The sequence below is a fragment of the Cydia strobilella genome, chromosome 7, assembly GCF_947568885.1.
Source record: "Cydia strobilella chromosome 7, ilCydStro3.1, whole genome shotgun sequence".
In the NCBI taxonomy this organism is placed as follows: domain Eukaryota; kingdom Metazoa; phylum Arthropoda; class Insecta; order Lepidoptera; family Tortricidae; genus Cydia; species Cydia strobilella.
This window is the reverse complement of record NC_086047.1, coordinates 13,332,607-13,354,337: the sequence shown is the minus strand read 5'-3', so window position 1 is coordinate 13,354,337 and position 21,731 is coordinate 13,332,607. Positions and strand designations below refer to the sequence as shown.

General features: G+C 36.3%; 1 protein-coding gene across 7 annotated transcripts in view; it reads right to left on the bottom strand.

Annotated features, from left to right (window-relative positions):
- LOC134743219 (3',5'-cyclic-AMP phosphodiesterase) overlaps nucleotides 1-21,731 on the bottom strand; it is a 597,682-nt gene that overhangs the window by 494,184 nt on the left and 81,767 nt on the right. Inside the window, exons 1-2 of one of the 7 annotated variants that reach the window (XM_063676615.1) lie at nucleotides 16,687-17,193; nucleotides 11,477-11,909 (exon numbers count right to left, since the gene is read on the bottom strand). The exons of the other annotated variants lie outside the window; for them this stretch is intronic. Of the exons in view, the coding sequence (XP_063532685.1) occupies nucleotides 11,477-11,565 (89 nt within the window). The 5' untranslated portion in view covers nucleotides 11,566-11,909; nucleotides 16,687-17,193. Of the gene's footprint in view, nucleotides 1-11,476; nucleotides 11,910-16,686; nucleotides 17,194-21,731 lie in introns of those variants that run through there. 7 annotated transcript variants of the gene reach the window in all.

Sequence of the window (21,731 nt, the reverse complement as noted above, 5' to 3'; positions counted from 1 at the left end):
ATCATCATTAACTTAAGTGTTATTCTCTTGTCGGTGGAGTATCTTCCAGCTTTCCCTATCCCGCGCCAGCACTTCGACTTTTTGATACACGACCCCTACTTTTTCTTTCACTTGATCTAAAAAGCTGCGTCTGGGTTTTCCTATCCGCCCCTCCAGGATAGTTTTAAAGAAGTAGTCGTGTCGTATTAAGTGTCCAATCATTTTCCCGCGTCTATTTGCAATAGTGTTCAGAATAGCTCTTCTTTCACTCACTCTTCTTAGCACCTCATTCGTTACCTGTCTCTCCAACTAATGCCTTCCATTCGCCTCCAGCACCACATTTCAAATGCTTTCATTCTCTTTCTATCTCTTAGGGTCATTGTCCACGTTTCACTTCCATAAAGGGCTATACTCCAGATGTACACCTTAATCAGTAGCTTCTTGCTTCTACATGATAAACGGGATTTCAATAATTGTTTCTTCTGGTTGAAAGCTTTTTTTGCCATAGAAATCCTTGCAACGATGTCTGGTGTGCACCTGGAGTCTCTGGTAATTAAGCTACCTAAATATTTAAAACTTTGAACCTGCTGAATTGGGATGTTGTTGAGAACTATTGGAGGATGATTAGTTTTGCGTTTTGAAGTTGTAAAACTCATCAGGCTCTTATCATTTGAGGCTATTGTTGACCATATGTAGTTCATATCCGTTCTTCCGTAAATTTGTGCAGCATGATAGTTAAACCTTGATGTACTTGTAAGTTAATATGCAGTGCACAAACGACTTAGAGCCGGTTACATGTTACTTAAGAAATTACGTAAGTACCTACCAAAAAAATAGTAGACTGTTAACCAAGGGATGAAAGGCATTCATTTCTGCCGTGTTGCTGAGTGTTGCTCCAGGCGGCGTAAATGATCGCTCTTACAACTTTAGCAGACAAGAAACAACTGAAACAAGTGACACTTTCAAAGATTTTTTTGCAGAATGGAATAGAAGTCGTCTGCCAGACGACACACATACAACAGACAACCCAAAACACACAACACACACAGCAGACAATCCTAGAGTAGGTTCCTATATTTTTGGATTCATGCCAACGTAAAGTGAAGTAAACGTCAGTGAACTCAAAACGTAAGGGATTCGTATAGCTAGTTAATTTAGGTATCGATTTTTATTTAAGAAAATGCACAAGTGCTACTGCGGTCGCTAACAATAAATTTTAGTCCGCGTCATAAAATAAAATTTTCCACGATATAGGTACGTTAACAAGCGGATCTCCATACATCTCCCGTTTATTTACGAGTGTACACTAATTACCTACAGTTAGTAGGAACGTAATTATTCCGAAAAAAATGAAGCTATGCTTATCTAAACCGATGGCTATGCTTGCTTGCGTCGTTTACACACTTTTCGACGCTTAACAACAATAGAAGATTGTTAACCAAGGAATAAAAGGCACCCATTTCTGTCGAGGTAGTTTAGCGTTCGAACGCAGTTGATTAGAGCGCCAATAGACCGAGACTGAAATGGTGTCTTTCACCCGAGTTAAACACTGTACTTTTAATTTCGAATACGAGGAAAGTAAAATACATGTGCATATTAAAAAACACGGCTAAGTATAAACTTCATTAGTATTAATTAACAATTTAGGTGAAAATATCGTTATTTATAGAATAGGGAGCTGATTATCAGAATGGAAATTGTATAACAAATCTATTTCAAAGCAAAATTTTAATTGCTTGTCGTAAAAAAATAGAAAAAACGTAGGTACTTAGAAAGTACAGTGCTCTAGAGCAGAAACGTATAATTTTCAGCGCACTTTTTAGAACAAAATGAAAAATACTTTTTAAAGTTCAATAAAACCATCGAATAGCGTATGATCGAGAAATTCGATTATCTGCTTCCTTATCTAATTTAGATGAGAATCCTAAGGGAATTATTGTAAATTTCCTATCTAATATCAATTTCACGAAATCTGATAAAGATGTTTCTATCAAGGGAATTTTCCTGTCGAAAACGTGTCCGAGGATAAACTTGGGATTCCGGACTAAAATAAAACTTGAAAGGTCTCTTGTGATTACAAATTTCAAGTTTTATTTTAAAAGTACAAGATGATGCCTAAACGGGCCCAATAACTGATCAGTCCGCCGAACGATATCGGCCTGTCAGTTGTTCGGAACTGTCAAATTTTTGTTCTAACTGACAGGCCGATATCGTCCGGTGGATTGATAGTCAGTGGGTCCCTTAATGGAATGGCCCCAAAAGTGCCCGGCAATGTTGTCTTTGTTGGTTAAAAATTGGGTAATGAAGTTCATAGTTTATGGTCAGTCAGAAATTGAAAAGTTAAAAATAATGCAGTCATAATTTACGCGTCAACAATATTGTGTACAAATTCCATTATTCGGCACGCTGTAAAGGGTAGGTATTAAAAAAAAATTACACCTTTCCGTAAATTTATTTCATGAGTAAGTATTGCGCTAACCGAAGACAATATAATGTGCATATTTATTATTACATTATAAAATTTAAGTTTTATTTGCTAATAAGTATGTATTTGCTAATAAGTTTTTTTTTCTTTTATGTTTTTTAACGTAATGAAATACCCTCATCAATACGTCTTCTCCAAGAAGATTGCAAGGTCAACAACTTTTTTTCTACTCCTATACCTACCTAGTACCTACTTCATTTGTCCGTCTTTTATAGGTACACGCACATACATGTATAAGTACCTAAGGACATGCAATGTATTATGTTTTTTTGTTAGGTTTATAGTCAATTTAAATGTAATGTGAAATATTTTAAATGTTTATTTGTGTAGTGGAGAATTGACTTAAAATAACTTGCTGCCGCCAAAATTTGTGTAGTTAAATTTGTAATTTAAAAAGATTGAATAAAATAGTTTACTTAAATATGTATATGTGTATGTAAATATGTATGTGTATGTATGTAAGTCTTCATACCAGCACAATACAAGTTGCATATAGTAGATAACTAATACTACATTGCTACTAACTAAACAAATTACAGAATTCATAATAGTTTTTATTTAAAAAATATATAATAATGTGTACATGAGACAGACAGCAAGTTTATATAACACCGTATGGCAGAAGGCGCGGTAAAATTCATCACCATCGGCTGACACCTGGGAATCAATCACCCGTGCCCGCTATCAATCATCACCTATAACTGAACATTCACGGGTGGGACCTTTGTTTGAGACGGCGTGATACCCCGATTGATTTACCACGCAAATGTTGCGCGATTTTGATAAGAGGATCGAATAAAGTAAATTACACTTATTGAAAAATACACTAGGCGACTAGGACAAAACGTGTGCTCATTATTGTGTTACAGTCAGCATAGCGGATGAAACAACGCACCAAAAGTATCTAACATCCTGAATAACTTTTCCAAATACGGATAAATCTAGAACATAGACATAGAACATTTTTATTCAACATCACATGAAATGGCAGAGTTAACAGATAGCGTAATACATTTTTTACCGATAAACCTTAAATTTAGACCTAAAAAACTAAGAAATTGAGTTGCACATATCACAGAGAAATATTCATGCGTGTTAAATAGGAGCTTGCCTCAGCATAATGTTGCAGTGTATTTACTACAACGCTGGTTTTCAGGCAGAATCTATACAGTTTGCGTTCATAAGTACTACCTATCACACAGGATCAGCCACATCTTGAAGCGTGCTACTATAAAACATATTTCAAGCCAATGAAGAAGATGTCACAATTCCTGAGGCCTGTAAAATGCAATACCCCTCTACAGATTGCAGCAGTGTACAGGCTGGACTGTGAGTGTGGCCTATCATATGTCGGGCAGACGAAACGGAGCATTTCCACTCGGGTGAAGGAACACATAACTGATGTCAAGCACCGTCGACCTAGGTCTGCAGTCTATGAGCATGTCATGGATAAAGCCAATCACTCAATCAAGTTTGATAAGCCTCTGGTTCTTGCCAAGGAGAAGCGATACATACCCAGAATGCTGCGCGAGGCCATTGAGCTTAAGAAATATCCAAACTTTAATAGGGAAGATGGCTTTTCTCTACCACCAGCTTGGGATCCTGTAGTCCATCTGATAAAGGAGCAAGCGAGACATAGACTGTGAGACCTTAGTGTTGGATGATGTTGGACATTCTGAGTATAATATGTTTTGAAAAGATGTGTCCCGTCGAGTTTGTTGCCGGTCCCATATTGGGATACCCTCTTACAATTTAGGAGGGAATTAAATCTTCTCGGGTCCGGGGTGTAGGGTTGGGTCCGGGGTGTAGGGTTGGAGCCGGCGTAGTTTTTATCGCGTTTATATATATCTTTACTTGAAAATAATTGTAGTGTATAACTAGCCTTATGAACCGATTTTGCATGTACAATCAGCCTTAAAGTTTATAGTCTATGATGGTTCATTATTTTTAGTATGTGGATATTTTTGCATTTTGTAGTTTTCCTCAGTCACCCGTTGACCACGAACGCTGTAAAGAGTTCGAAACGTCGGGATGTATTATAAATTCAATATACGCGATATAATCCGTTTTCATAGTTTTATTTCATACTTACCTATCTTCAGTCTTATTATTCTACGTAGATAGAAATACATCTTTTTGATAAGGTATTTGAGATTCTGACTTTAGATTCTGTACATTATATTTTAGGAAATGAAGTTTATGAATACTTATCTCACTATAAATCTTCTAAGGTGAAATTCAATAGAATGCGTAATCTCATATTTAATCAAATTTAAATTACCCCCGATTTCATTTATTTAACTTAGCAAACCTTTGTAAAATTTTATCTCTTTCTAACCAACACAAATGTCAAAATGACAGATAAGGACAATCAATTATAAAGGACCTGTTAGACTGAACAGGCGCTCATGAACTTGTTCTCCGCTTTAGTATGTAGTAGTAAACGAAACTTGTTTTCACAAATCTTCAGTACCTATGTAAAAAGTTTGCAATTATTTCAATTTCAGATTTTATAATTGAGTAAGTTCGGGAACGAAAGGCTGCAGTGCCGCGTGTAAAACGCTAAATGTCTCGTCGTCGTCGTGTGTGTGTGTTATTAAAATACCAACGAACTAATTTGCATAAGGCTACCTTTTGCCTAAATGCCTACGCTATATTTTGCTCGAATGAAAATAACATGAGAGACCTTTAACAGGAGTTTCAATATTTCAAAGTTAATATTTTTAAAATTAACGACTTGTAGGTAGTGTTTATTCTCAATATCTATTCTAAGTGGAATTATCAACAAACCCCGTTATCAGTGTTGCAGATTCATAGAAACTAAGTCATACGGTTAGTCGCATAATATTTATTTCGTTATGGATGTATTGTGACATATTGGTATAAAAAAAGTTTTAGTACTTATAAACATGTTTTTCATGTTGTCTACACATTGTGGTATGTATTTACAGTCTCTTATTGCATTGTCACCGAATCTACATGCGCATACAAATTTGCGCGACCGTCGGAAGTAGGTGAAAATCGACTTCAAATATTTGTTTACATAGTTCACTGTAAGGGCCGGTACGGACGGACTGCAAACCGACTGCAACTTGTATGGGAACTGCACGCCGGCATTGCAGTTGGTGTGCAGTCGGCGTGTACCTAGTTCCCATACAAGTTGCAGTCGGGTTGCAGTCCGTCTGTATCGGCACTTAGTTACAAGTACGCAAGACTGAATTTTACCTCATGTTACGTGTGTTTTGAATGACCACTGACTGTTAAATCAGTGGTCATTCAAAATACTTGATCTGTAAGAGAAAAAACTGCAACAAATATTTAACGAAAATTATTATAGAATATGCTTATGTAGGAATTAAAAAATATTGTAATCTATAAATAAATATTAGGGGACATCTCACACAGATCAATCTAGCCCCAAACTAAGCAAAGCTTGTACTATGGGTGCTAGGCGACGATATAGTACATACGTACATAGAAAACACCCATGACTTAGGAACAATCACACAAATAAATATCCTTACCGGGATTCGACCCAGGACCATCAGCTTCATAGGCAGGGTCACTACCCACTAGGCCAGACCGGTCGTCAAATGTATTATATTATTATATTGCACATTTATATTAAATTTTCGAACCATTTCCGCATCGCATTAGGTTTACTTTAAATTTTGTTATCAGCATTGTTATTAAGTCGGAAAATCGACGAAGTCGGAAGTCGACGTAAGATTCATGCTTTTTTAATTTAAGCGACATTTACCTATCATTTTAGAAATAAATGGTTGAATGTTACTAAAATCAGAAAGGGCGGTAACATTGTCCCTCAAATACGAACAAAGACAATCATGCGGTTTGTTCATTTAATACACAGAATTATTGACGATCAAAACCAGATATTGTGGAGCCAAACCAAAACAAAATAGCATCGATTTTCTATTTCTGAAACAACAGAGTGTACCATCTCGTCAATATCCTTTAGATTGTATCTGTCAGTAGCGATTCCCCAGTTCCTTACAGAAGTAATCCTTCTCGATTCCTTTGTTACTTTTATCTAGGTACTGCTCGCGGTCCCTACAGCGAAAATGTTTTCATTTAATTTGTAATAGACCGCCCAAGTGTTTTGCCTGCATATTAAGGAAAGGCATACTCAGCTGAACAAGCAACTGTAATTACTACCATGATATCACTTTAAAATTTTATACAGTAAAATAACACTTGAGATATATCGAGCGGATTGAGTAAAGGAAAATGCTCTTTAAGGTCCTGTTTATACATTACTTAGTAGTTTGTGCGAGTGCATTCATGGTAGGTATATAATTTTAAAGTGATGTCAGAGTACCTTATATTAATTATAGTGTCAGATAGGGCACAGCGAATGACATCTCGCTCAAATCTGGAGCAGAGCCCGAACTTTACTCATACTGTTGTGTGTTCCTGTCGGTGAGTGAGTCACCAGACCTCAAAGAGGATGCACGGAAGAGTTACGACGGGGGACCCACGGAACCAATAATACAGCCTAATATCGAGTGTGCTCTCTCTAGTCACTACAACCCGTTAAAAGGGGGGGGGGGGTCTAGGGTATTTTTTTTTCGTAAATAACAACCTTTTGGACGCCAATGACGGATATATCGGCACCGCAGGTCCAACGCCACAGACGGATTAATCGGTCAACGACCATAGAGCAACATAGACCTACGTGCATGTGCATAAATTTCAGTTTTGACACTTTGGTGACGAGGCGTCCGAGTGACAGCTTTTGTGTTTGACATGGCGTCGAAAAGGTTAAACGATGGCCCGTAGCAAAAAATGTTCTATTACATAAGTAATCTACATAAAGTTTTCAACAAAAAAGATTTAGTACATAATATTGGCTTCGGTTACCGCGATAGTTAATACTCACGAACGCTGTGAAGGGTTCGAAACGTCGGGATGTATTATAAACTCAGTATACGCAATATAATCCGTTTTCATAGTTTTATTTCATTAGATTTAGTACACTTTTTCGCTAGGATCAATATTTCAAATATATTAAAGTGGGAAAGTTAATTATAATTTGTTCTAAGGTCGTTTTTTTTTTGTTTTTCCTAAATAACTCATAAACGGTAGCTCATTGATAGCAAAAAATAATCTGTTACGTAAATAATATTATGTATAAAATTTCCTAAAAAATAGATATACAGGATGTCCCAAAAATATCACGTCAAACTGACACTGGAGGTAGAACAACTACTACTAGGGTATCCTACCTCCAGTGTCAGTTAGACGTGCTATTATATATTTATTTTGTAGGAAATTTTATACAGATTATTTACGTATAAGACTATTTTTTGCTATGGGCCACCGTTTACGAGTTATTTACGAAAAACTATAAAAGGGACCTTTAAACGTAAGCATTATAAATCGCAAGTTAGACCCCACATGGAGTACTGTTGTCATCTTGGGGCGGGAGCACCTGGATACCAGCTATATAGGCCCTTTGATTCGATCAAAAGGCGCGCTCTAAAGTCGTCGACGATCCGACGTAAGATTTTTTTTGTTAGCACCGTTAGCGTTACTGGCGATAACCTGTCATGATTGTAGAGTAACAGCGTATATTTTTTTAATCACTATGTACTTTTTACATACAGTTATTGTCAGATCCCATGACAATGCAGCGTGGGCAAATAGGCGCACGCGATATTCACTTTGTTTTTTTAACCTAAGTTAGTACTTAGCTCCCGTATTAATAATTAATTGCTGAACTATGATTATACGAAAATTACATTGTAGTGAGCGACTGATCATTGTTCAGGTAATGACAGTGGTAAACAATGTTTATGTTTGCGGCATAGTTACGATATACCTAGTTAATTAGTAATTACCGCTCAACCGAAGCGAGATTTGGTGGATTTGTTACTCTGGTGAACACCGTATAATCAGAGCGTAGGTAATTGATATCATATAATCAGAGCGTAGGTAATTGATATCATACTGACTTATCGTTATAAAAGTATTGGATTTTAATCATCATCAAATCGGCCAAAAATTATCCAATGCTGGACAAAAATCATAGCTAAGGATACCCAGTTACCCACAACACCCGTTCGGGCGCTGCCCTCATCTAATAAAAAAACGGCCAAGTGCGAGTCGGACTCGCCCACCGAAGGTTCCGTACTTTTTAGTATTTGTTGTTATAGCGGCAACAGAAATACATCATCTGTGAAAATTTCAACTGTCTAGCTATCACGGTTCATGAGATACAGTCTTAGTAATAGGGTCCAGGTTTTACCCTTTGGGTACGGAACTCTAAAAACCGGTCAAGTGCGAGTTCGTTTAACTCGCGCACCGAGGGTTCCGTACAAACTTTCAATTTTCTCATGTAAATAGAATCACGAAAGACTTGACCAGAAGTATACTAAGCGTAATTATGTACAGCGCCATCTATCGACAAATTGACTAACTAATTTGCGCGACCGGTGTCAGCATGGTTACATTATTATCATCTGTCACTATGCCTGTCACTTTCGCACTTACGTACTTGTAAGAACGTGACAGGCATGGTGACAGGCGATAAAAATGCTACCGTGCTAAGCCCGCTGTATGTATGTTGGTTTTTCAAGGATACTTAATTCTTTGGAGTGAGGAAAGTGCGACTTTCCTCACTCCAGGGAGTGAAACAATGTAGCTTTTTAATTTAGTGAAGGCCATGAACTTCATACTACGGTACGGTACGGTCCGGTCCCGTCTCGTATCGTATCGTATCGTATCGTATCTTATCGTATCGTACATATTAAAATACTTTTTTTTTCTGTTTATTCTGTGTAATTCGAAATACATTTTAACCTTTAATATGTTCTCACTACTGAGGTGAAAAATTATGTATGCAACTCGAGAGCAAAGTTATTTTACATCTCGTGTTTTTGAGTCCCTCGCTACGCTCAAGATTCTATAATTGAATCACGAGCGAAGCTTCGCTTTCTCGGGACTCAAAATCAACACTCGTAAGAAAAACCAACTTTCCTCTCTTGTTGCACAAATAACTATTAACATACAGGTGTAATTATATTTTTCCTGTAATATTTAGTATAAATGTTATTATTATGTAAAAAAAATCAAAAATTTGTTGGTAAACCTCGGAGGGGGGGGGGGGTGGAATGGTATGTTTTTTCACATTTTCCTTCATAAGTCACGTGCAAGTCAAGTTTACTATGAAAAACAAATAAAAAATTGTTCTGTAATGTTCAATTCGAGCTCCTTCAAATTATATCCCACTCGACCTAGTAACTAGACTATGACTTTTTGCCGCCTCCTTATATTGGGCATTTTTTATAATTAATACAAAAAATACAAAAAATACAAAACTTTTATTTCGTTACCAGGCATAGATGAAATATAGGATAAAACAATTCGTTTCGCTTACAAATATGACAATTTGGTTAGCAGTAGCCCTCACACTAGGTCAAGCCTGTGTCGTGAGGACTAGGAAATTGAGTAGATTTTTCAATAAGATGAGATTTAAGAATAAAAATAAATAAAACAATTACACTTCCAATGTGTTAAGGTTAGCGTTGTTCATAACTATTCCAAATTTCAAATCGATAGCTTCAGTAGTTCTCGAGATATTTAGCAATGTGACCGACAGACAGACAGACGGACAGTCGCACCATAAGGGTTCCTTTTGTACCTTTTTTGGTACGGAACCCTAAAAAGTACCTATTTAGTGTTCGTATGAAAGCATGTGGAGCAGAGCCAGCTGACGAAGCTTAAGATAGGGGAGGGTACAATCGTCTCCACTAAGCCTGAAATTCTTAGTAAAATTAAGAAGTCCTACAAGCAGATACATGTAGGGGCAAGCAGCTTATTATTAAGCCAAAGAATCAAGATCGAGATGGTTGGTGAGGTTATAGGTATATATTATATATTTTCTCTTAACATTAGATTCGCACAAAAATTAGAAGGTTAAGCCTCCTCGAAGCTGAATAATGCTCGTGGTTCTGTTTCAGAAATAATCCAAAACGACGGTCAAAGGCAATATGTATTCTATGTCTTCTTCCTCGCGTTGTCCCGGCATTTATGCCACGGCTCATGGGAGCCTGGGGTCCGCTTGGCAACTAATCCCAAGAATTGGCGTAGGCACTAGTTTTTACGAAAGCGACTGCCATCTGATCTGACCTTCCAACCCAGAGGGTAAACTAGGCTAGGCCTTATTGGGATTAGTCCGGTTTCCTCACGATGTTTTCCTTCACCGAAAAGCGACTATCAAATGATATTTCGTACATATAAGTTCCGAAAAACTCATTGGTACGAGCCGGGGTTTGAACCCGCGACCTCCAGATTGCAAGTCGCACGCTCTTACCGTTAGGCTACCAGCGCTCTTAATATGCCTTTTATGTCCCGTTGCCACATTATGTTTACCCCTTAATTTGGTTGATTAAAAATAACAAGCGACTCGTGATGGATTTACATTCAAGTTTCAAAAAGCAGGAGACGAACCATTAATAGCAGGGGAGGCGACGATGCTAAATGTGTAGTAACTCGAGCGTCGTAGAGACCTATTGGAATCGAAAGATTAAATGATAGGAAGAAAAAAAAATGTTATATTATATTTTCTTTTTTAGCGAGCAGGAAAGCGTCTACAGATTTTTAAAAATGTAAAAAAAAAAACACCATATGTGGAGTTACTCGAGCGCGTCAGATACTGGTAGTGTCAGTCGCGCAACATGTCTGATAACAAGGGTAATTGGAGATCTGAAGGACGATGTAGATCTGGAGCGTGAGAGGTAGGCTATGGCGTTAAGGGGCAATAGGTACCTATATAATATATTTTAATGAACATAATTTGACCGGAACAAGTTTTGAGGTTTTGAGAACAAATCAAATTATTATTTTTTTTTTTTTTTTTTTTTTTTTTTTTTTAATATTTTGATTTGTTTTTTTTTTTTTTTTTTAAAGTAGTCACAGTTTATAATTTGACCGGATCATTAGTATTACAAATGCATTTCGTTTTGTAGTCAGTAGCCGGTCTGTACTCACCGAACGTTAGCGAGCGTGTGTCGGCGGCTCTTGAGGTATCTGCCATGGTACTTCTGCAGCTCGCCGATGCTGCCCTGCTCCGCCTGCATCCTGCCGTGGGGCGCGAGCGCCTCCTCACCCTGCTGAGCCGGCGGTGCGGACGGCGACACGCTGCCCACGCCCCCCCCACGCTTACGTGCTTTCCCCGACTTCCTAGCAGCAGCCGAAATGCATATCTTTACTGAGGAAGGACTTCCGAATCGCTTCTTGCCCGAACTTCTTGAAGAAGTGTAAGCTGTGTCTGTACTGCTTTTGGTGCTTTTGTACGATGGTGTGAGAGTCGCGTCTGTCGCGTCTTCGAGTGGCCAATCTGAGTCGTCTTCCTCTTCGATTCCAGGAAGGGGCGACTGTTGGCCAAGGGGTCTCGGTGAGCTTATTACTGGTTCTGGAGCAACTGTAAACAAGGCAATAAAAGCATTGAGTACATCTGTCTACGAGAAGGCTTGCATCTACAGTAGTATAAGCAGCTTAATTCAGTGTTTTGCACGTAATAGGTACCTACATTTTTGCAATACTCGTTAGGATACGAGTACCATGAAGTGGATGTAGGTATTGAAATTACGTATTCACAAGTCGTTGCTACTACGACGTCTCGACAAAGGCACAATTTAAGCGTGTAATTAATGTCTTCCTGGTGAAGAATTTGCGGATAGAATTCGGTATAAAATTTGAATGACGAAAACAATTGGGTACTTTGAAATTTAATAAAAATGCTTACTATTCAAATTCAATACGGGAGCAAGCGGTGCAAAATATTGGGATCAGTGGAATTTATTATGCAAATTATACCTACTGAGAGTACTGACGTTGAGAAAAACAGGCCTAAAGCAATACCAACACGATAAATTTAATCTAAAATATCGACGTAGAAGCAAATAAGAAGACAAGTGTAATCAAAAGATCTACCATGTTGTACACCGTGTCCAATAAGTCCGAATACACAACTTTTTACCTTGGCTCTAAAGGCATACGGATTACAGGCCATCAAATTCTCATTAAAAGTAAAAAAGTATGCTGACATTGAGGGTGGATCTTGGATGCCATGCTTATAAAAACGCAAAGTAAATGGCATTTCCGAAACGACCAAGAAAAAGAAAGTGCAAAGATCTAACATAATACTTTTTCCCCTCACTAGCTCGGAAAGCCGTCTATTATCCTTTAAAACAAGCGGGGAAAAACGCATTTTATCCACTAGTGGGGAAAGTAATTTGACCTTGGATGGAGCGTGTTTAAGTAGCTTGAAAGATAACAAAACGTAAAACGCTCATAATAATGGTTCGTTCGATATTAATTATCATTAAATAAATGGTTTGAGAATGTAATAAAAAATACCAAATTTAGCTTTATTTACCTTCATAAACCTTAAAATTCCATAAGAAACGTTAGATTTTTTGTAATGATGTTAAATATAATTCTGAACGCACAAGTTGAGTCGATGCAATTTCAAAACGCATCGTTGACATTTCATACGTCAGAACAGAAATGTCAACATTGTCAACAAAATTTTTACTGTTCTTCTCACCGACTCACGTAAAAATCAGAATTTCTAGTGTTTTCTGTTATAATATCGTAAAAAAATTAATGATTCCAGTGATGAAGATGATCTAACGCCTGTGGATGTTGCACTTTCCTCGCTATAGTGAGGGGAAAAGTTTTGTGTTACACACGGGTGCAAATGTATTTTACTTCTCGTGTGTTGAAACACTCGCTACGCTCAGGATTCTATTTTAGAACCACTCGCTTCGCTCGTGGTTCAACTATAGAATCCTTTCGCTTGCTCATGTTTCAATTCCACACTCGCGGGTAAAATACAACTTTGCACCCTTGTATAACAAATAACTATTTTGGCACGCAGGTGACGACTTTGTTTTTTCTGGTGAAAAACTGTCGGCGAGAACAGCCTCATAATGCCCAAAATGATCGATTGTGGGCACCACGGACAGAAGACATTCCGGACAACCAGAAAAATGTTCCTAGGTTCCAGAGCTTACCGTCGGTCATGGTGTAGGGTGCAGTATGTAAGAGGGGTAAACTACCTTTAGTATTTATAGATAAAGGCGTTGAAATTAACGCACTTTACCATTAAAACTGAGATTTTAGAGAAGATTGTTGCCCCAAATTTAAAATGTATGTTTGGGAATGAATATTATGTGTTCCAACAAGACAGAGCTCCTTCACACACGGCAAATGCTGTTCAAGCTTGGTGTCAGGCTAATTTGACAGATTTTTTGCTAGACTACCTAGACCTAGACCAAAACGTTCTCAATCTTTTACAACAGTACTTAAAGCGAAGGTTTAGTTAGCAAAATAGAAGTTAGATAGCTCCTTTCATTATCCAAATGTCACCTACACAATAAATAATAAGAGTAGTTAGCATCTCACAAGCAGAGTTGTATAGGGAAACTAATGGTAACTACCTAAAATTACATGGTAAGTAAGTACCTTTACTGAGTTGTATAGATTAGTGGGTTCAAAATTAATTTCGTTGTCATGTGTTTTGCCCCCAAAACTGTATGGGGATAAAAAATTTGTATTAGTTGAGTTTTACAATGTCACCAAATTGTTTTCAAATTTAAGGCATAAATAAAAACATTAAACAAGACTACTTAAAGAATGTTTGCCCAGTTACATAAACATTTGCAGTTTTCAGTTGGGCAGTTACAAGTAAGGAAACACATTAAATATTAGTAGGTATGTCGGCGGAATGTGCAGATATAAATGAAAGCTCGAATACCGAATACAAAAGAAAATGAAAGTGAGCTTCCTAATATTTCACCAAATGAAATATATCCTCGCTCGACACTCGCATATTTCTCATTTAGCTACAGTAACGGTATTAACTACGCGCATAAAGATAATCACAACTTTATTGTTAGTTATGAGGACACATTAAGTAAATATACCTACTGTTTCAGCCGTTTGGAATATTATGGGCTCTGACAAGTCAAGGGCGAGTCATTTGATACGCTATCGTGACCTTGCGACTTGTCAGTAAAGAAAATAAACATTAAGTTTTTATTACGACTTAATTTCCTAAATTTTAATGGATAAAAATTTGTATAGCTTCTAAACAGAATATTTTAAGACACCTACAATAAACTAATAGTAGTTTATGTGACTGCTACATAATCAAAGGCACCAAAACTCGAGTCTGGGTTTATGAAACGAACGAAGTGAGTTTCATAATAGAATTACATCACACGAGTGTTTTAATGCCTAATTATGTACAGTTACATACACTGTTTTATCTACACACATATTATAAACTTTCTACGATATATTTACTAACCTCATACTACAGCCGACATTGGGGCATAGTTGCTCTCTGGCGGAATTCACGGATATGAGGTGGCGCCTCCAAAATATTTTTAACGCACATTACACGAAACTTTTGCAAGTTACTTTAAAAACAACAAAACTTTTTTTTTTTACAAACTAATTAAAAGATAACCTGCACGTCCAAATGGCGGCAAAGAAAACTTTTTTCACGCATGTCACGCATCCGTAGTTTTTTTTTATTCAGAGACAAACTAGAGTGGGGGTCGATTGCCATATCGTTCGGTACCAACTAACAAGTGAGATTTGTCAAAATTGTATGCAATTGACATTTAATTTCGAATAAAACGTCATCTCGACTGATATTAGAATAGAGGTCAAATCAAATTTCTTTGTTTTTCAGAGATGTTCGAAATTTGAATGAAATAATATTATCGAAATCGATGTTATTTTTTAGCAATAATAAGATTTTCACAAATAAAAAATTTGCTAAGCTTTTGTGTACGAATTTATAGCCTAGTTTACTGACGAAAGTGAAGTGGCGATGCTTTTGTTTCTCAATAATAATAAATACCTACCTATGTAAAACGTCATTAAAATCGGCCAACTTTTGAAATAAAACTATGAAAACTATGAAAATGTATATTGACCAACTTTGTCATAATTAGTTTTAATATAAAAGCATGCATATGTATTTGTTAAAAGTAGGCCCAAGTGACCTTTCAATGCCAAAGAAATGTTATTCATGGTAACGCATATTTCCGCTTAAATTATTCTACGACATGCTAATTTTATTAGATTAAGTGTGTGTGTGTATAAATAGTTGTTTGAGTTGAGTAACTCATTCGACGGCCGGCCCTTAATTGTGTCCGAGATGTCCGAATTTCAATTCAAATCGCAAGGCTTATCTAAACAGTTGCAAATTGTCAAGTAATTATTCTCTTAATATTTACCAACTCATCAACTATTATTCTGGGGTTGGCGGTCTAAAACGTTGAATTAATTTAAACAGAACACCCAACATTCGGAACAGTTGCCTCCCCTTCGTTCAATATTTGTGTAAAATACGACCACTCCCGCGTATTATGTTGCATAGGCTCGTCGCGAATTCAAATACTGTATGTACGCACATACAAAGTGGAGTTCAATAGAAATGGAAAATAATGTAAACAAACTAATTTAACTTCATTACTTCGTAATCTCGCAATGTTGAAAAAACTATGATAATATACATATATATATTTATTTTAATGATATTATCAACAGTTTATTTAAATCTTTTATATATCAATTAGACTTATTTAGTCAAAATATATGACATATGCTAATTATTAATATTTCAATAAAAACAACCTTCCTAGAGATTTTAGGTTATATGACAAATGGCAAGAAAAGCTGTCATATACTTAATGTTTACATTATTTGCCATTTATATTGAACTGCACTTTGCCCTTCATACCCTTTTCACTTTACAATATATTTTATCAGTAAAGAGTTGATTTATGAAGATATGTGATGCGGTTGCGGTACTAATATTTTGTTTTCCAAACTGGGCATCACAAGGTCATCTTAATTAATCTTCAACTTGATTTTCTCTTTATAATTTGTTGTGTTTATTTGTATAGTGGGTTTTATTTGTAAAAGAAAGCTCGCAAAGTACTGTTAGAAATTACAAGTCGTCGACATTGTGTCAAAACAAAAGTTAGAGGTATAAATAAAGCATTTTGAATCTGACGTTGATCTCTAACGCAAGAAACGTTGTGTTTCTCACTCGCTAGATTGTGCCTTAGTTACCGAGTGCAGTCGTGAGCATGTTTGCATGCACTTATTAAGTCAATTGTATACACTACAACTAATACCTATAATAAATAATAAAATATGTAAATAAAACTCACCGTATTCTTCAAGAGGAGTGGGCGGACTTTCTCCGCGCAGCGCGTAGTCGACGTCATCGACGGGCGCCGCCGCGCGCGCCCCGCACCAGGGCACGCAGCAACGGAACACCCCGCCTCCGACCACCGTGCTGCCGACGACGCACGAGCAACACACCGAGCCACCCTCCGAACCGACCCACTCATGCGCATACAATCGCGCCACTCACTCGCGGCAATCACCATCAATGCACTCAACACGTATTCCAATGTTTGGCACTTTATGTAACAGTGAAATATGTATAACAATTCAGTCTTCGAAGTTAGCTTGCAAGTGATATGTCAGTCGAATCAACAAGTAAAAACAGATGCACGGAAGGAAGGGAAATATGTCTTGAGGATTGATAGAATCGTAGAAGGGATAAAAGGGAGAAAGGTAGGCTTTTTATGTTCAGTTTTAACACTGTCCCGTTTTTACACTTCTATATAAACAAGAAACAGTAATGGATATTCATTGTTTTTAATTTGTTATTTACAAATTTTAGTCTGACGTCTAACCCATACTTTCTTTTAGATCTGAAACTGGAACGGTTAATATGTTATCGAATCACTGTGTACTGTTATTGATATTTATCTTCATTTGTTTGAATATATACCTACTGATACATGCGGCTAATAAAATGTGTATTATTTGTAACAGCAATAAAACGTCATAAAGGGTGTAAATCAGACATACAACGATTTGTAACTTTTGGTTGGCAAGATACCAAGTTGTTAATCGTTCCTTACAATTCATCAACTATGAATGATTTTATCGGATTGTGCACGTTAAGTCACTCCTAGGAGTAAAATGAATCATACAAATTTCGTTTTTACCCGCTGCGTCCGTGCCGGGCGCGCGGGGGCCGTGCGTTGTTGTCGCTAGGATAAAAATTAGGCACTGCGTCTTAGATATACGAACAAAATGCGGTCATTTCTGAGCATGTTTGGGAAAAATAATGTTTCTAGGTACCTAGTCAGAAAATGCCTTTCTTTTCATCCCTCGGCAACAATGTACTATTTCATCACACTTGCTCGTAAATTCCTTCACTTTCATATTATTTTATCCTTAGGTCCTCTTTTATCGCCTTCTTTCAACCTACCGCGCTTATGGTGTCAATGAACCCGCGTGATTCATTGACCCCACACCTAAAAGTTTAACAAGCATAATTACTTGAATCTTGAGTGCATGGTGTAAGATCGGACAAAAAAAATGCAAAAATATAAAAATCGTTTCGGATATGATGGCCAGTATTACTCCTACGCCAATTTTATTCTATGGTAAAACCGGCTATTTTTCAATATGGTACCGGTAATAGGGCCGAACTTATAAGTTCGTCCGTTTTTACACCGTCACGTAAAAAAATAATGCTGTCAATGTATTTGTTTCCTATATTTAAACACTCATTAAGTCATTACACGCTCACTATGACACGTAGAAAGATAATTAAATTAAATTATGTGGAGCATTTCATTGTTATCAATTCTGTATTTGAGTCACGTCCATACCATACCCTGTCCACAAGCTGAGAAAAAAAAACCCAACATCATCTCAATCCACCTAAAAACGTCCGAAACTTCGCTGAACTCACCTTATTTCGTTTCGAATACGAAAAGTAAAATAAATATGTATTTTTTTCTTTTTAATATAGGCAAACGCAGTTGATAAATACATTACTAAAACACATGAAAATTTATTAATAATACCCATGTTGTCGTGTTCATACGAAAATGAATTTTGTCCAAATTTCATTCCTCGTGTACGTTAGTATCCTTCTTGTTGGCGAGGTAGAAATAAACTGTCGCAGCTTGACGCCTAACGCAACCCATTATTTACTGTTACCCACACAATACTAGTAGGTACAAGAGAAAATGCTTACGCAACATTCTGATATTTGGGCAATTTTATTTGATTATAATTGTACATATCTACCGTGGCATTTGCAAAACGTATATTACATGGGTATAAAGCGAAAGGGTGAGAAACAATGATCAAAATAACTGCAGATTATGGTCACGATAGATGTGTTGTTTGCCATGTGTACATACGTAATTATAACTTCGGTCAAACCGCTAACGCCAACTAATCTTGTTTCAGGAGTCGGGCACGTGATAAGAGCAATGTGTATATAAATCGTTTGATTCGCAGTTTCTGGAGAATCTCTTTTAGCTAATTTCTATAGGTATTTAGGTAAATAGGTTACTGAAGGCGTCGACCGTTCGTCCGTAAATACGAATTGGTAAAAAGCAGTGTGTGTATGCGCTGCACACATAAGTAGTTATACGTGTTCCTGGATTGGTAACATTGATGTATATATATGTGTAGATTAGAAACCCAAGATTTCTATGTACTGCGACAGTAAGTACCGCTTATGAAAATAAAGTACTCTATATATATAAAATATAGAATAGGAAAGATAGATGTTTTCTAACACGAAAATCACGATACATTCAAGTACTAATCTCACCTCACACCTGAATGTAAAGTTGTAGAACGAGTTGCCCCATCCCTCAGACAGTCCTAGTCTAGAGCATCACTCAAGGCTAATCCGAAGAAGCGGCGGCTTTCCAATGAAATGTATCAGTACTAACTTTTTTAATGCTTGTATACTAAATATATGATAAATATTTATATACCTATTTAGTACGTGGATTTATTCATATTCTAAGCTACCTTTGTCTCGTTTTTGCCCTGCGTTTGTCTGCATAACCAATAATGTAGAATCGGAACGAACCTAGCCTGGAACCAGCAACAATGGAACAATACCGCGGACTAGAATGCGGCCAAAGTTATAAAAATTGAGATCGCAATCGCAGTTTATACTCTATTGTTTTCTCTGAAGTACTCTGAACACACAACATTTACCCGAATAAAAAGATAGTAATTTTAACTATCATTATTAAAGAAATATTAACGAATCTATTTATTTTTATCTCTATTGCATATAATCCCCCAATAATAACTAAGCGGCTAAGCAACTCAACTAACTAAGGGTGCTCAACTGAAACGTCGGAATTTAAGGTAAAATCAATGAAATTAAATCGCGGTAGACCCGTTCGTATAATTAAATATGTGTTCGTAACGCGAGAGTTTAAAGTGTTATAAGCGGCTAAAATAGTGAGAAAAAATTTACATAACTGATTTTAATTAATAAGAATTTAAAATTTTTTGTTGTTTTAGAATTATTTTTTGTTGTTAAAGAATTTAAAAAATAAGTTGAACATTAAGCAAGTACGACAAATAAAGAAGTATTAATACATTAATACTATTATGAATTATGCTTTCATAGACAAAATGTCCTTAATTTCCGTTCAGTTCACTCATGTTACGTATATCCGTAAATAGAAATCGAGACAATGCAAACGTAATTTTCTAAATTGAACATGCTTTTGATGTGCAATTATAATTTTCGTTAAATAATTTATTTAATGACTCAATTGGCTATTATTAGTTAATCAATCGAAGTATTTGTTGATGCAAGAAAACTCTGACACTTGTTTCTTCCCATATAACTTCCTTCTATTATAAAATTTTGATGAGAAACTTAAAACATGCAGAGAATATAATGGCACGAGGTTGAGAAAATGGTGATCATCTTTTCATTATTTAGATATTTCAAGTTCCTTTAGTGTCAACTTCAAAGCTTAGAAAATGAGTCTTCGTAGTTACAGATGTGGTGCATAATTATTTCTTGCTATTTCAGTCAGTCTCGGTACTAAAAGTACTAAGGTTGACTGAAGTAGCATGACAAATACGATCGTTTCCGAAAAAATACGATAGAAAATAATTATGCACTACATCTGTAACTACCAAGACTAATACAGTAGACATATAGGTACAGCGTAAACAAAAAGATTACAAAAACTGAATCGTAATCGAGACAGTTTTTTTTTTCAATGAACAGGCAGCAGTAAGAGTAGATAAGCGGGCGAAGTGTTCAAGGTTATATAGGTTATATCGTGTTTGTATTAAACTCCGTTAATTTCAAGGGTGCATTCCTGAGCTTAAATTAAGTTAATTTCTCAAAGACGCAGGTATTCTAGCTCACTCCATTTTGAAGATAATCAATAATTATATTTATCTAATAAGGCCCTTACGAGCGAGCGTGTACACTTGCCTTAAGGCCTGATCACATATTTATATGTGTTTAGTACGAATTCATATATTTGCTACTAAACGTAACTACAATATCGGGCCAATAATGTTCGAAATGACATTGATGTGTCATAGTTTAAAATTTTTCGGTTGATTTAAATATAATGCCAGTGTTACAACAACGCTACAAGCAGAATTTAAATATTTTAAATAAAAAATATACGGAAATTAACTATACCATTTAGTTTCCTTAAATGTACTTTGACATACGCCGAAGTAAACGGAGTTTTATAAAAAACACCGTGTATAACTATTTAATTATAGGTATAGTAAATAACATATTTAAATCGTTGAACTCGGTGAAATCGTTGATCGCTGAACCAAGGAAGATCGATAAAGGTCGTCGTGAAATAAATACCCATTAATGACGTGACGCTAACAATAAATAACGACTGCCTCCACCGCACGTAACAAAATAAAAACTGTCATTTCAGGTATAGTTACGTTTTCTGTATTGTTTTCTTCTATTAATGTATGCAATAAAGGGTATTTGTATAAACAAACTCATATATAGCAAAAAGGTACGCAAAGAACCTTGGATCTTGACCCTTTTTCACTAGGACAGCAGAATTGACGTGTGGCTTTTGTAAGAATTGTGATGTGAATGTTCCAATCAATTTGCTCATTGAGCGGTCGCTGGTCCAATTGAAGAGTCGTTTTTGTACCACGCACTGTTAACTAGGTACTTGTATGAACAATATGAACATATATTCTGTCAACCCTACTATTAAATGGGACCAAATCTGAACTTTATTTATTTATCATTCGGTAACACAATGCTTATAATAAATTTAAATGATTAAAACGATATTCGAACAATTATGAAACAAAAAAAACAGAGACTACTCAGTAGCACATAGAGTCAAACAAGGCA